The sequence below is a fragment of the Heptranchias perlo genome, unplaced genomic scaffold, assembly GCF_035084215.1.
Source record: "Heptranchias perlo isolate sHepPer1 unplaced genomic scaffold, sHepPer1.hap1 HAP1_SCAFFOLD_382, whole genome shotgun sequence".
NCBI lineage: Eukaryota > Metazoa > Chordata > Chondrichthyes > Hexanchiformes > Hexanchidae > Heptranchias > Heptranchias perlo.
The window spans coordinates 169415-185447 of record NW_027139394.1 but is presented as its reverse complement, the minus strand read 5'-3'; the positions used below and the strand labels follow the sequence as shown (position 1 = coordinate 185447).

General features: G+C 49.9%; 1 protein-coding gene across 1 annotated transcript in view; it reads right to left on the bottom strand.

Annotated features, from left to right (window-relative positions):
- The window catches only part of LOC137311688 (collagen alpha-2(IX) chain-like), a 139557-nt gene that overhangs the window by 38170 nt on the left and 85354 nt on the right, over positions 1 to 16033 (bottom strand). Inside the window, exons 20-24 of the mRNA XM_067978754.1 lie at positions 10495 to 10539; positions 9510 to 9563; positions 9344 to 9397; positions 7329 to 7382; positions 184 to 255 (exon numbers count right to left, since the gene is read on the bottom strand). Coding sequence (XP_067834855.1) covers positions 184 to 255; positions 7329 to 7382; positions 9344 to 9397; positions 9510 to 9563; positions 10495 to 10539 — 279 coding nt within the window. The remainder of the gene's footprint in view (positions 1 to 183; positions 256 to 7328; positions 7383 to 9343; positions 9398 to 9509; positions 9564 to 10494; positions 10540 to 16033) is intronic.

Here is a 16033-nt window from a genome sequence, read left to right as displayed (position 1 = left end):
CTTTTTGATTTTCTTGCACTAGGACCCCCAGATCCCTTTGTACTGCAGTACTTTCCAGCTTCTCCCAGGCCCTGTTCCTACCGCCACTGTGATGGAACCAGGGCTCGTGTACACAACGCGAGCATGGCTGAGCAATGAGTGCCGAAACTGTGTACAACACTGAACACAGATTCCCATCCTTACCTTATCTCCTTTAATTCCAGGGATACCCGGAGGACCTGGGGTCCCAGTGGGTCCTCGTTCTCCTTTAGTGCCCTAGGAACAAGGCAAATATTGATGAAGAAAAGGTTAATGAAACACCAAGTTTGCACGGATACCAGTCATGTTTCCTACAGATAATCCACTGTTCTGCACTAATTGGTTGAGATCTGTGCCAACTCTATGGCATGAGACGTGATTGTCGCTGGTCTCCTTGGTAGCTGGCTTGTCCCTGTGTGCAAGGATCAGGTGTAGAGTAGGTTCAGCCGTACTCTGACTGGCCTATTCCAGGAGAATCTCATCAGTCCCAGTACACCGACTATCGACACTCTCCTATTACAACTGCTAAGAACTTCCATCACCATTTCCAACTCCAAAGCCGCCTGGTTTGAATTCAGATTTACCCAGAGATATATGGAGAATGAATCCCACAGGAGTGAAAGCTGGTCTCTTCTTATGTAATGTGTGCAATAAAGAGAAATTTGTACTGTGTAACAATGAGAGGTGTGTAATATATGTAACAATGAGGTGTGTAATATACATAATAATAGGTTTCTGACAAAAGAATATGAAATGAGGTTTGTAATAAGATTGTTACAATGATGAAGGTTTACAACAATGAGGAATTTCTAATGATGATGTTTAACCAAAAAATATTGAGGAACCCAGGAAAATGAGCAAAGTTCATCATGGAGAATACAAACAGAACTGGAAAGAGTAAGAGAGAAAACCAGATAAATATTAATGGTGATGGCAAGATTGGGGTTTAAAAGTTTGTAGACTGTGGGAGAAGTGAAGACTGAGGAAGGTAGGGGAGTCTATAACGAGGGGGCATAGATTTAAGGTGAGAGGGGAGAGATATAAAAGGGTCCAGAGGGGCAATTTTTTCACTCAAAGGGTGGTGAGTGTCTGGAACGAGCTGCCAGAGGCAGTAGTAGAGGCGGGTACAATTTTGTCTTTTAAAAAGCATTTGGACAGTTACATGGGTAAGATGGGTATCGAGGGATATGGGCCAAGTGCAGGCAATTGGGACTAGCTTAGTGGTATAAACTGGGCGACATGGACATGTTGGGCCGAAGGGCCTGTTTCCATGTTGTAACTTCTATGATTCTATGATTCTATGAAGGTGAGGGGTTGCAGATTTGTAGTCCTGATAGACTCGGTTAGAGTACAAGATGGTGCGGTGTGTCATGACATTAACACGGTGAGAATAGAGGGAGGAGGAAGAGTGTAGGACAGGGCATGTGGAGCTCAGGGGGAGCGAGAGAGGAAAGTTCAGAGAAACACTGACCATTATTTCTCCAGATAATCAGGGAGCAGTTCCAAACAGGAATACTTTATTTAAGTCTTTGCTGGTGCCAGTACTTCTCTCCACCTCTCACAATGGGGTAGATTTTGACTTTGTACGATAATATAAAGCAGGCTGCCGATTCACTATTTTACACTATTGCACAAAGTCAAGATCCACCCCTGATAAATACACATTTGGGTCGTGGCAATTTCTCCGCCTGAACACCAGATGGTGCTATTCTAGGACTCGGCACCTAAGCTTGACGTTCACTGCTGCAGTCCAGCAATCTGACTTGTTACGACTGGAAAGGTCGTAAAGGGAGGGAGCTTGGAGGCTAGAAAGAATTATCTATCAGACACCGAGCTTTTCTTATATCCCCTCCAGGAGTGTCAGAGAGATGTGTGAGGAGTCTCCTCAGATGTGGGAACACTTGGTGTTCAAGTCTTGGATCAGTTGGGTTTTATAGAGTTAAGAATTATTGAGGGAACAATTGTTTGGCATAACAGAGAAAACTGAGCTTCTTGAGAGCAGGTTGAGCAATTCAGGAGATGTGGGAGTTCCATTTGAAGTCAGAGGAGATAGTGAGCCCAAGAATATCAATGAACAGAGGACTAAGAGGGGCGCCATCAAAGATTAAGGGTGGGAACTATTGGCCAGACTTGTGAGAGACGTTAAGGAACAGCGCCGTTGAAGAACTGAAAGAAACACGAACAGAATCTTTACTTGCATGGCATCCTCATAGCTGCACGTGGACTTAAAGAAGCCATCTCACCAGTAGTGTCACAGAGCTGTTGCTTATATACAGGGGGGGCAACATGGCTGCCAGTACATATTGGGAAATCGCAGGTGCTAGCTGTGATCTTCCATCCACAGAAATGGGTAGAAAAACAGCTACAGATTCCAATATGCAATATGAGTTGTACTAGTTGGGGGTGTTCACTCTATATTGGAGTTGGGAGCATCCTGTATTGGAGTTGGGGGCAGCCTATATTGATTTGGGGGCACCCTGTATTGGAGTTGGGAGCACCCTGTATTGATTTGGGGCACCCTGTATTGAGGGAGGGTCACCCTGTATTGGAGTTCGGGGCACCCTGTATTGGAGTTGGGGGTCACCCTGTATTTGAGTTGGGGTCACCCTGTATTGAGTGGGGGTCACCCTGTATTTGAGTTGGGGTCACCCTGTATTGAGTGGGGGTCACCCTGTATTTGAGTGGGGGTCACCCTGTATTGATTTGGGGGCACTCTGTATTGAGTTGGGGTCACCCTGTATTGAGTGGGGGCACCCTGTATTGATTTGGGGGTCACCCTATATTTGAGTTGGGGTCACCCTGTATTGATTTGGGGGCACCCCGTATTTGAGTGGGGGTCACCCTGTATTTGAGTGGGGGTCACCCTGTATGTGAGTGGGGGTCACCCTGTATTTGAGTGGGGGTCACCCTGTATTTGAGTAGGGGACATCCTGTATTGATTTGGGGGCACCCTGTATTTGAGTGGGGGTTACCCTGTATTTGAGTTGGGGTCACCCCGTATTTGAGTGGGGGTCACCCTGTATGTGAGTGGGGGTCACCCTGTATTGATTTGGGGGCACCCTGTATTTGAGTGGGGGGTCACCCTGTATTGAGTGGGGGTCACCCTGTATTGAGTGTGGGTCACCCTGTATTGATTTGGGGGCACCCTATATTTGAGTTGGGGTCACCCTGTATTGATTTGGGGGCACCCTGTATTTGAGTGGGGGTCACCCTGTATTGAGTGGGGGTCACCCTGTATTGAGTGTGGGTCACCCTATATTGAGTTGGGGGCACCCCGTATTTAAGTGGGGGTCACCCTGTATTGATTTGGGGGCACCCTGTATTTGAGTGGGGGTCACCCTGTATTGATTTGGGGGCACCCTGTATTTGAGTGGGGGTCACCCTGTATTGATTTGGGGGCACCCTGTATTTGAGTGTGGGTCACCCTGTATTTGAGTGTGGGTCACCCTGTATTTGAGTGGGGGTCACCCTGTATTTGAGTGTGGGTCACCCTGTATTTGAGTGGGGGTCACCCTGTATTTGAGTGTGGGTCACCCTGTATTGAGTTACGAACGACCCTGAGCTTAAGATATTCCTAGTTTGTGAAACTGATTGATCGGTCCTATTTGTCACTTCTAAAGCTCGACACTGCTCATTGTCTTGGCTCATGAGAGTAGAAGGGCAGAGTCCAGGAGCATGGGAAAAGATCACCAGTCACTATCATTTAATACACTGTGGAGTCGGGCATTTCATTTCAAAGCAAGAATCTGAGAATGAGTCCTAATTACTGTAAAAAAAATGCCTTCTAGAAATTGGCCTTTTGTGGTGCTAATCTGTTGTAATTTTTTCTTCCTTTCAAGTGCGTTTGATCGCTGCAGGAGATCCTTCATTCCATTTTCCTTTTTATATCTGAAAACGTTGGATTTTTTTCTCCACCATTTGTAAGATTCTAATCCTTGCTGCTGAGCTCCTGAACTCCCCCTGTGCCCCAGAGGCTCCTGTCCTGAGTGAGGTACTGCTGAGTATATAAAGCTATATAAAGCTTTTCCGTATCCCCCTCAGTGCTCAGACAGCAACTAAAATTCAACTCAGTTACATGGGACCGATCCAGAGAAACCACGGCCTCTGGTAGTGTGGCCACAGCACAACTCAGAAAATGATAAATAAGGATAGATAGGAGGAATTCTTCTTATGCAGCGAGTTATGATCTGGAATGCGCTGCCTGAAAGGGTGGTGGAAGCAGATTCAATAGTAACTTACAATAGGGAATTGGATAAATACTTGAAGGGAAAATATGCAGGGAAAGAGCAGAGGAGTGGGAATAATTGGATCGCTCTTTCAAAGAGCCGGCACAGGCAGGATGGGCTGAACGGCCTCCTTCAGTGCTGTAAGATTCTATGATTCTATAAATTGGCAAAATATTGGTGGAAAAGGCAGGTTATTTTCTTTAAAAGAGGTGGTATTACAGCAGTACATACCACTACTGCAGCTCCTACAGTACAAGCACTCTCAACTCTGATGACAACAAAATATCCCAGAAATGTTCGACCTCCAAATTATTCAAAGCCATTAGTCAAAGGTCATGGGACCAAAAGGAATTCTTGTCAATGATTTCTCATCAATTCAGTACGTAATACAGATTGCCCCCCCCACCCCCGCAATTCAGTAAGAGAGATAGGAGGAGGGTCAGGGTAGAGAGGGGGAGGTGGACAAGGAGGAGAAGAAGGGTCAGGGTAGAGAGGGGGAGGTGGACAAGGAGGGGGAAGGTCAGGGTAGAGAGGGGGAGGTGGACAAGGAGGGGGGGAGGATCAGGGTAGAGAGGGGGAGGTGGACAAGGAGAGGGAGGAGGGTCAGGGTACAGAGGGGGAGGTGGACAAGGAGGGGGAAGGTCAGGGTAGAGAGGGGGAGGTGGACAAGGAGGGGGGGAGGATCAGGGTAGAGAGGGGGAGGTGGACAAGGAGAGGGAGGAGGGTCAGGGTACAGAGGGGGAGGTGGACAAGGAGGGGGAAGGTCAGGGTAGAGAGGGGGAGGTGGACAAGGAGGGGGGGAGGATCAGGGTAGAGAGGGGGAGGTGGACAAGGAGAGGGAGGAGGGTCAGGGTACAGAGGGGGAGGTGGACAAGGAGGGGGAAGGTCAGGGTAGAGAGGGGGAGGTGGACAAGGAGGAGAAGAAGGGTCAGGGTAGAGAGGGGGAGGTGGACAAGGAGGGGGAAGGTCAGGGTAGAGAGGGGGAGGTGGACAAGGAGGGGGAGGATCAGGGTAGAGAGGGGGAGGTGGACAAGGAGGGGGAGGATCAGGGTAGAGAGGGGGAGGTGGACAAGGAGAGGGAGGAGGGTCAGGGTAGAGAGGGGGAGGTGGACAAGGAGAGGGAGGAGGGTCAGGGTACAGAGGGAGAGGTGGACAAGGAGGGGGAAGGTCAGGGTACAGAGGGGGAGGTGGACAAGGAGAGGGAGGAGGGTCAGGGTAGAAAGGGGGAGGTGGGCAAGGAGAGGGAGGAGGGTCAGGGTACAGAGGGGGAGGTGGACAAGGAGGGGGAAGGTCAGGGTACAGAGGGGGAGGTGGACAAGGAGAGGGAGGAGGGTCAGGGTAGAAAGGGGGAGGTGGGCAAGGAGAGGGAGGAGGGTCAGGGTACAGAGGGGGAGGTGGACAAGGAGGGGGGAGGAGGGTCAGGGTAGAGAGGAGGAAGTGGACAAGGAGGGGGGGAGGATCAGGGTAGAGAGGGGGAGGTGGACAAGGAGAGGGAGGAGGGTCAGGGTAGAGAGGGGGAGGTGGACAAGGAGAGGGAGGAGGGTCAGGGTAGAGAGGGGGAGGTGGACAAGGAGGGGGAAGGTCAGGGTAGAGAGGGGGCGGTGGACAAGGAGAGGGAGGAGGGTCAGGGTACAGAGGGGGAGGTGGACAAGGAGAGGGAGGAGGGTCAGGGTAGAGAGGAGGAGGTGGGCAAGGAGAGGGAGGAGGGTCAGGGTAGAGAGGGGGAGGTGGACAAGGAGAGGGAGGAGGGTCACGGTAGAGAGGGGGAGGTGGACAAGGAGGAGGAGAAGGGTCAGGGTAGAGAGGGGGAGGTGGACAAGGAGAAGGATAAGGACGATCAGGAGGTAAAGGAGGAAGCTACAAGGGGGAAAAGAGTCAGGAGGGATGGGAGAAGGTGGATAAAGCAGCAGGAATGATAGGGGTAGGAGAAGCAGGGGGCAGATCACAAGGGGCAGTGAGGGATTGCAGAATCTAGTGGCTCAGAGATAGAATGAACTAAACTAGGTGAAACAGGGAGCTGCAAGACTTAAGTCCTAATTAAATCTAAGGGGTAATGTTTTGAGGCCTTGTCCTCGGTGGTGCCTGCTGCAGGTTGGACAATCCGATAACAATGCATCTGTCCTATCTCCACCACCACAATCACCACGAGCAAGGCTCCATGTGGGTGTGCAGCCTGGACAAATGACCCAACTAACTGATTAATAGCCGAGGAGGCCTGGTTTCAGATTCAGCAGAGTCAGTGATCACTCAAGGCTGAGAAGAATGCCCTTCCCCCTCACTCAGACCTCAACAAACTGCCGGGAAATTGAGATTCCTGGATTCAAGGGAAAACATGTATTCCTCTAACCATTTCCCACCAGAGCCCGGGTAATTTGTAAGGAGGCTTTGTTCACTCTCTGTGTTCAGATTCCATTCAACAAATGCTTCTTTCAGGCTTGCTGCTCAGTCGATGCTCTCCAGTTACAGTGTCAATTCTGCCCAGTCTCAGGAACACACAGAGAGCCATTTATCCAAGCTCGTGAACCCACTGACAGTCAGTCAGAACATGCAGGACACAAATGGCTACAAATCCACAGACTGCACCAAAAAAATGGAATTATCCAATAATTTGAATGCAGCAAATGTAAATAACACAACAAAAAGTGGGAATTCTCCTGCTGAAAAAATGGGAATTAATCGATAATTCGAGTAAAGCAGTTTTGAAGTAACAGTAGGAGACAGTTCACGCAATTCTCCGAGCCCTGCTCCCTTTGAATGAAGCTCCTTGATTGTGCAAGATCAGCGTGTTCACCCAGAGTGTGAAACAAATGTTTAAAAGGTGAGGATAAAAATAAAAGTTCCCTTTTTGCCTACAGCTCCCCCCCTCTCCCCCTCCCCCCCCCGCAAGAAAATTAAAATACAACTAAAACTTGGACTAAAGTTAAGATTAAACTTCTTCCTCGGACTATATATGAAATAAGCCTAAAACTGGAGGTCCAGAGACCAAAACTAAAACCAGTTATTACTGTGGCACTGAGTGCAGTGCAGCGGGAATGCTGTGTATCGATCATCCTCCATTGGCACAGACTGATTCTCAATACTTACGGCCTTGCCTCTGGGTCCTGGAGGACCACTTCCACCAATCATTCCCCTGTCACCCTGGAGAGAGCAAGAGAGAGAGAAGCACACAGTTATCGCGATGCTGCCATATTTGCAGGACTAACAAAGTGGCAAGATCAGTATCAGAGCAAAGGGGTCCCACAACCAAGGGCAGTCAACTTAATCAGAGACTTCAACACCACAAGAAAATGTACAAAAGAACATTTGTTACCTCGTTGAGTGATGTTAATGGCAAGAGAACCTGTACAGATGATTTACCTGATCACGTTTTACACGATAGCTGAGAAGGTCACTTGATTGAGATCTTCAAGAAGGGTTTTTAAAAGGAAAGGGGTGATAGATTTTCCGTTGGTTGCTGAGACAGAAACGAAAGGGCACAAATTTGGAGGGAAAGAATTGTAGGAGAGTTTAGAAGAAACGTTTTTTTATATAAAGGACGATTAGAATGTGTGGAATTCTCTGCCACAAACCCTTGGTGGAGCAGAGTCCACATCAAAGGCAGGTTTATCACCAGAACCCCACGTTAGCACCTGTTGGGGGTTACGTGCAGCACTATATCACAGTGCGCGTGAATACACGCATGAGCGGTTATTTAGCTACACGTGGATGCATATGCAGGAGTGCAGTGAAGAGGCTGCAGGCAGTTCTGCAGCAGCCATGTGATAGTTAGGGGAACTATCTCACCACTCTCCTGGATTGTTCTGGAGTCTCCAGAAATTAACTGTTCATCTCCCCGGACTCTGTTGTGAGCAACCCGCCAGTAAAAAAAATCTCAGAGATGGGGAAAAAAAGGCTGTTCAACTGACAGTCAAAAATCATCCAATTGGGTAATTGGCGTGGGAAGGAGGTACATCGTGAGAATGGACATGTCAGGCGACCAATGGAGGGAGTGAGAATTGTCAGCCCAACCCACCCACCGCCTCCCCACATCCCTCAACCCCACCTACCCACCTCACCGTATCCCTCAACCCCACCTACCCACCTCCTCCCCACATCCCTCAACCCCACCTACCCACCTCACCGTATCCCTCAACCCCACCTACCCACCTCACCGTATCCCTCAACCCCACCTACCCACCTTCTCCCCACATCCCTCAACCCCACTTACCCACCTCCTCCCCACATCCCCCAACCCCACCTACCCACCTTCTCCCCACATCCCTCAACCCAACCCACCCACCTTCTCCCCACATCCCTCAACCCCACTTACCCACCTTCTCCCCACATCCCTCAACCCCACCTACCCACCTTCTCCCCACATCCCCCAACCCCACCTACCCACCTTCTCCCCACATCCCCCAACCCCACCTACCCACCTTCTCACCGTATCCCCCAACCCCACTTACCCACCTTCTCCCCACATCCCCCAACCCCACCTACCCACCTTCTCACCGTATCCCCCAACCCCACCTACCCACCTTCTCCCCACATCCCTCAACCCCACCTACCCACCTTCTCCCCACATCCCCCAACCCCACCTACCCACCTTCTCCCCACATCCCCCAACCCCACCTACCCACCTTCTCACCGTATCCCCCAACCCCACTTACCCACCTTCTCACAACATCCCTCAACCCCACCTACCCACCTTTTCACCGTATCCCTCAACCCCACCCACCCATCTTCTCACCACGTCACTCACCCTCACAGTATCCCCAAGCCCCACCTACCTACCTTCTCACCATGCCCCCCAGCCCCACCTACCCACTTAATCCGGGGGAGGGGGGGAGGGGGGGTGTTGGGGGGGGTGGTTATGTGCAGTTAGGGCCGCAGTATTGCTACAGTAGACGTTCACAACACACTTGTGGTGGTGGTTGGGGTCCAAGGTGGGGCAGGGGGAGTACAAGGTTGGTTGGCTTTGAGGTGTCACTACCTTGAACTCCTTGGCCAGGAGCCTGCCTGTGAAGGTCTACCAGAGCTACTTCAGCACCGGCTAACGTCTGGAAGCCTCCTTGTGTTAATTGCCACTTTGTACGAGCGTCACTTTGCACATGACTCACCTTCAGACCCAGGGGTCCTGGAGGGCCGATCTCCCCCTGAGGTCCAATCTCACCCTGTCAACACCAGAACAGATCGTTAGTCCCTGTCCACTTCAGGCACTTTACAGAATGATAACGTTGTAGAAAAAGCAGCAATAAAATCAGAATAAAATGAATTTTTTCTTACAATTTGACCTGGGGGGCCGGAGGCACCAGTCACTCCCTGGAGACCACGCTCACCCTGTTGTAAAATACACCATCAGTTAGTGACGCAGGAGAAAAGGTCGTTAAACAGAAACAAAACCCCAGAGACAGGGACATGGAGATGGAGATAACAACCACTTGCATTTATATAGCGCCTTTAACCTAGTAAAATGTTCCAAGGTGCTTCACAGGAGCGATTATCAGACAAAATTTGACACCGAGCCACATAAGGAGATATTAGGACAGGTGACCAAAAGCTTGGTCAAATAATTAGGTTTTAAGGAGCGTCTTAAAGGAGGAGAGAGAGAGGTGGAATTGGATAGATACTTCAAAAGGAGAAATTTACAGAGCTAAGGGGAAAGAGCGGGGGAGTGGGACTAATAGGATAGCTCTTTCAAAGAGCCGGTACAGGCACGATGGGCCGAATGGCCTTTTCTGCGCTGTATGATTCCAGGAGTTGGTGCGCATGGGTAGTGGAATTCTCAGTCCCTCCTGCACCCCCTGGAACTACACAAGTAACTGACGGTGGGCTCTGGGATAATCAGCCCCCTGGTATGGGGGGCCAGGGGAGGAGCAGCTTGCTTCAAACAGGCAAAGTCCAGTGCACTGGTGTTGATATTTCTGGATTTAATCCCAATTCTGGAATTCATCTTCAGGGGTATGTGGCCGGGTTAACCTAAAATCAGGAGGCCTTTGCACCAACTGTGTTTCAGTGAAGCCTCCTCTTCACACGTCACGGAATACCAGGCCATGAAATCCCACCGAGAGCCTCCAAAAGGAACGCTCTGTCACCTTTCACCTTAACAGAGACCTGTGACAAATCGATTCATTACAATAAGTCACTTTTATCATCTGTTTTCCTACATTCTTAAAATAAGAAAAGGCAGCCTGTACTGTGATATTAAAATTAATTTCTGTGAAGTATTTTCAACCGAATGTTTTGAGGGAACACCGGAATGTTCTGTTACCTTGGCCCCTGCACCGCCCTTCTGACCCGGCTGTCCCGATAAACCCTGTCAAAGGAATTACAATCCGTTAACGTGCTGCTGGACCAATAGAGCCTTGTTATGTTAAAAACAAACAGCTACAGATTTCATTTTCAAGTTTCTTCTCCCTTCCTCGCCTGAAGGTGCTGACTCTCACTGGGGTACAGTTCCTGAAGGTGCTGACTCTCATTGGGTACAGTTCCTGAAAGTGCCGACTCTCACTGGGGTACAGTTCCTGAAGGTGCTGACTCTCTCTGGGGTACAGTTCCTGAAGGTGCTGACTCTCACTGGGGTACAGTTCCTGAAGGTGCTGACTCTCATTGGGTACAGTTCCTGAAAGTGCCGACTCTCACTGGGGTACAGTTCCTGAAGGTGCTGACTCTCTCTGGGGTACAGTTCCGGAAGGTACTGACTCTCACTGGGTACAGTTCCTGAAGGTGCTGATTCTCACTGGGGTACAGTTCCGGAAGGTACTGACTCTCACTGGGGTACAGTTCCTGAAGGTGCTGACTCTCACTGGGGTACAGTTCCTGAATGTACTGACTCTCACTGGGGTACAGTTCCTTAAGGTGCTGACTCTCTCTGGGTAACATTCCTGATGGTGCTGACTCTCACTGGGGGACAGTTCCTTAAGGTGCTGACTCTCTCTGGGTAACATTCCTGATGGTGCTGACTCTCACTGGGGTACAGTTCCTAAAGGTGCTGACTCTCACTGGGGTACAGTTCCTGAAGATGCTGACTCTCACTGGGGTACAGTTCCTGAAGCTGCTGACTCTCACTGGGTACAGTTCCTGATGGTGCTGACCCTCAATGGGTACAGTTCCTGAAGGTACTGACTCTCACTGGGGTACAGTTCCTGAAGGTGCTGACTCTCACTGGCGTACAGTTCCTAAAGGTGCTGACTCTCACTGGGGTACAGTTCCTGAAGGTGCTGACTCTCACTGGGGTACAGTCCCTGAAGGTGCTGACTCTCACTGGGGTACAGTCCCTGAAGGTGCTGACTCTCACTGGGGTACAGTTCCTGAATGCACTGATTCTCACTGGGGTACAGTTCCGGAAGGTACTGACTCTCACTGGGTACAGTTCCTGAATGCACTGATTCTCACTGGGGTACAGTTCTGGAAGGTACTGACTCTCACTGGGGTACAGTTCCTGAAGGTGCTGACTCTCACTGGGGTACAGTTCCTGAATGCACTGATTCTCACTGGGGTACAGTTCCGGAAGGTACTGACTCTCACTGGGTACAGTTCCTGAAGGTGCTGACTCACTTTGGGGTACAGTTCCTGACTTTACTGACTCTCACTGGGTACAGTTCCTGAAGGTGCTGACTCTCACTGGGGTACAGTTCCAGAATGTACTGACTCTCACTGGGGTACAGTTCCTGAATGTACTGACTCTCACTGGGTACAGTTCCTGAAGGTGCTGACTCTCACTGGGGTACAGTTCCTGAATGTACTGACTCTCACTGGGGTACAGTTCCTTAAGGTGCTGACTCTCTCTGGGTAACATTCCTGATGGTGCTGACTCTCACTGGGGTACAGTTCCTGAAGGTGCTGACTCTCACTGGGGTACAGTTCCTGAAGGTGCTGACTCTCACTGGTGTAGTTCCTAAAGGTGCTGACTCTCACTGGGGTACAGTTCCTGAAGGTGCTGACTCTCACTGGGGTACAGTTCCTGAAGCTGCTGACTCTCACTGGGTACAGTTCCTGATGGTGCTGACCCTCAATGGGTACAATTCCTGATGGTACTTACTCTCACTGGGTACAGTTCCTGATGGTGCTGACCCTCAATGGGTACAATTCCTGATGGTACTGACTCTCACTGGGGTACAGTCCCTGAAGTTGCTGATTCTCACTGGGGTACAGTTCCTGAATGTACTGATTCTCACTGGGGTACAGTTCCTGAATATACAGACTTCCATTGTGGTACTGTGCCTGAAGGCGCTGAGTCTCACTGGGGTACAGTTCCTGAAGGCGCTTACATTGATTGGTTACAGTACCTGAAGGTGCTGACTCTTTCTGGGTACAGCTCCTGAATGTACTGACTCTCACTCGGGTATAGCTCCTAAATGTACTGACCTCACTCGAGTACAGTTCCTGAATGTACTGACTCGCATGGGGGTACTGTTCCCGAAGGTGCTGACTCTTACTGGGGTACAGTTCCTGAAAGTGACCTTTCTCACTGGGGTACAGTTCCAGGACGTGCTCACTCTCACTGGGGTACAGTTCCTGAAGTCACTTACACTGACTGGTTACAGTTCTTGAAGGTGCTGACTCTCCCTGGGGTACAGTTCCTGAAGGTGCTGACTCTCTCTGGGGTACAGTTCCTGAAGGTGCTGACTCTCATTGGGGTACAGTTCCTGAATGTACTGATTCTCACTGGGGTACAGTTCCGGAAGGTACTGACTCTCACTGGGGTACAGTTCCTGAAGGTACTGACTCTCACTGGGGTACAGTCCCTGAAGGTGCTGACTCTCACTGGGTACAGTTCCTGAAGGTGCTGACTCTCATTGGGGTACAGTTCCTGAAGGTGCTGACTCTCACTGGGGTATAGTTCCTGAAGGTGCTGACTCTCACTGGATACAGTTCCTGAAGTTGCTGATTCTCACTGGATACAGTTCCTGAAGGTGCTGGCACTCACTGGGGTACAGTTCCTGAAGTCACTTACACTGACTGGTTACAGTTCCTGAAGGTGCTGACTCTCACTGGGGTACAGTTCCTGAATGCACTGATTCTCACTGGGGTACAGTTTCGGAAGGCGCTGACTTTCACTGGGTACAGTTCCTGAAGCTGCTGACTCTCACTGGGTACAGTTCCTGATGGTGCTGACCCTCAATGGGTACAATTCCTGATGGTACTTACTCTCACTGGGTACAGTTCCTGATGGTGCTGACCCTCAATGGGTACAATTCCTGATGGTACTTACTCTCACTGGGGTACAGTTCCTGAAGGTACTGACTCTCACTGGGGTACAGTCCCTGAAGTTGCTGATTCTCACTGGGGTACAGTTCCGGAAGGTACTGACTCTCACTGGGGTACAGTTCCTGAATGTACTGATTCTCACTGGGGTACAGTTCCGGAAGGTACTGACTCTCACTGGGGTACAGTTCCTGAAGGTACTGACTCTCACTGGGGTACAGTCCCTGAAGGTGCTGACTCTCACTGGGTACAGTTCCTGAAGGTGCTGACTCTCATTGGGGTACAGTTCCTGAAGGTGCTGACTCTCACTGGGTACAGTTCCTGAAGTTGCTGATTCTCACTGGATACAGTTCCTGAAGGTGCTGGCACTCACTGGGGTACAGTTCCTGAAGTCACTTACACTGACTGGTTACAGTTCCTGAAGGTGCTGATTCTCACTGGATACAGTTCCTGAAGGTGCTGACTCTCACTGGGGTACAGTCCCTGAAGGTGCTGATTCTCACTGGGGTACAGTTCCTGAATGTACTGATTCTCACTGGGGTACAGTTCCTGAAGGTGCTAACTCCCACTGGGGTACAGTTCCTGAAGTTGCTGATTCTCACTGGATACAGTTCCTGAAGGTGCTGACTCTCACTGGATACAGTTCCTGAAGGTGCTAACTCCCACTGGGGTACAGTTCCTGAAGGTGCTGACTCTCACTGGGTACAGTTCCTGAAGTTGCTGATTCTCACTGGATACAGTTCCTGAAGGTGCTGACTCTCACTGGGTTACAGTTCCTGAAGGTGCTGACTCTCTCTGGGTACAGTTCCTGAAGTTTCTGACTCTCACTGGGTACAGTTCCTGAAGGTGCTGATCTCACTGGGTACAGTTCCTGAAGTTTCTGACTCTCACTGGGTACAGTTCCTGAAGGTGCTGATCTCACTGGGGTACAGTTCCTGAAAGTGCTGACTCTCACTGGGGTACAGTTCCTGAAGGTGCTGATCTCACTGGGGTACAGTTCCTGAAAGTGCTGACTCTCACTGGGGTACAGTTCCTGAAGGCGCTGACTCTCTCTGTGTACAGCTCCTGAATGTACTGACTCTCACTCGGGTACAGTTCCTGAATGTGCTGACTGTCACTGGGGTACAGTTCCTGAAGTCACTTACACTGACTGGTTACAGTTCCTGAAGGTGCTGACTCTCATTGTGGTACAGTTCCTGAAAGTGCTGACTCTCACTGGTTTACAGTTCCTGAAGGTGCTGACTCTCATTGTGGTACAGTTCCTGAAGGTTCTGAGTCCCACTGGGGTACAGTTCCTGAAGGTGCTGACTCTCTTTGGGGTACAGTTCCTGATGGTGCTGACTCCCACTGGGTACAGATCCCGAATATGCTGACTCTCACCTTTGTACATTTCCTGAATGTACTGACTCTCACCTAGGTGCAGTTCCTGAATGTACTGACTCTCACTGGGGTACAGTTCCTGAAGGTGCTGACTCTCACTGGGGTACAGTTCCTGAAGGTGCTGACTCTCACAATGTACAGTTCCTGAGGGTACTGACTCTCTTTGGGGTACAGTTCCTGAATGTGCTGACTCTCAATGGGGTGCAGTTCCTTAATGTAGTGACTCTCACTGGGGTACAGTTCCTGAAGATGCTGACTCTCACTCGGGTACAGTTCCTGAATGTACTGGCTCTCACTGGGGTACAGTTCCTGAAGGTGCTGACTCTGTCTAGGTACAGTTCCTGAAGGTGCTGTCTCTCATTGGGTACAGTTCCTGAAGATGCTGACTCTCACTGGGGTACAGTTCCTGAAGGTGCTGACTCTCACTGCGTTCAGTTTCTGAATCTACTGAATCTCACTGGATACAGTTGCTGAAGTTGCTGACTCTCACTGGGTGCAGTTCCTGAAGGTGCTGACTCTCACTGTGTGCAGTTCCTGAAGTTGCTGACTCTCACTGTGTGCAGTTCCTGAAGGTGCTGACTCTCACTGTGTGCAGTTCCTGAAGTTGCTGACTCTCACTGTGTGCAGTTCCTGAAGGTGCTGACTCTCACTGGGTGCAGTTCCTGAAGGTGCTCATTCTCACTATTTAACGGCAGATTTTCCTCGCTAAAGGGTGATTGTGAACCAGTTGTGTTTTTACGATAATCCAACAGCTTCATATACATCTATATACCTACATATACAGACACATATTGATATACATACATGCAAAATATACACACACACACACTTTCCAGAATGAGTCACCTGTATTGGAATTAGGAGCAGGCACTGGTGTTGTTTTTTCCCATTCCGTAGCCCAGAGATGCTGAAACCAGTCGAGCAACACCCAGTGATATCTTAGCTATGATCAGCTCACACAAGAGAGGCAGGGGAATAACCTTGGAACTTCATTGCGCTGTGACACCCATCTCTGCTCCATCACATGTTTGTATTGACTGTATACAGGGGAGTTTGGGAAGTCCATATACTGATGTCATTCCCATATATGTACACGATATCTAAGTGTGATGAAGTGACTTACTGATGGGACTTGTATTGACCCCAATTATACTACAATAGGCACCATGTGACCGGGTCTTTCCCTTTCCCTCCCTTTGCTAATAGTTTACGGTCATTGGCCT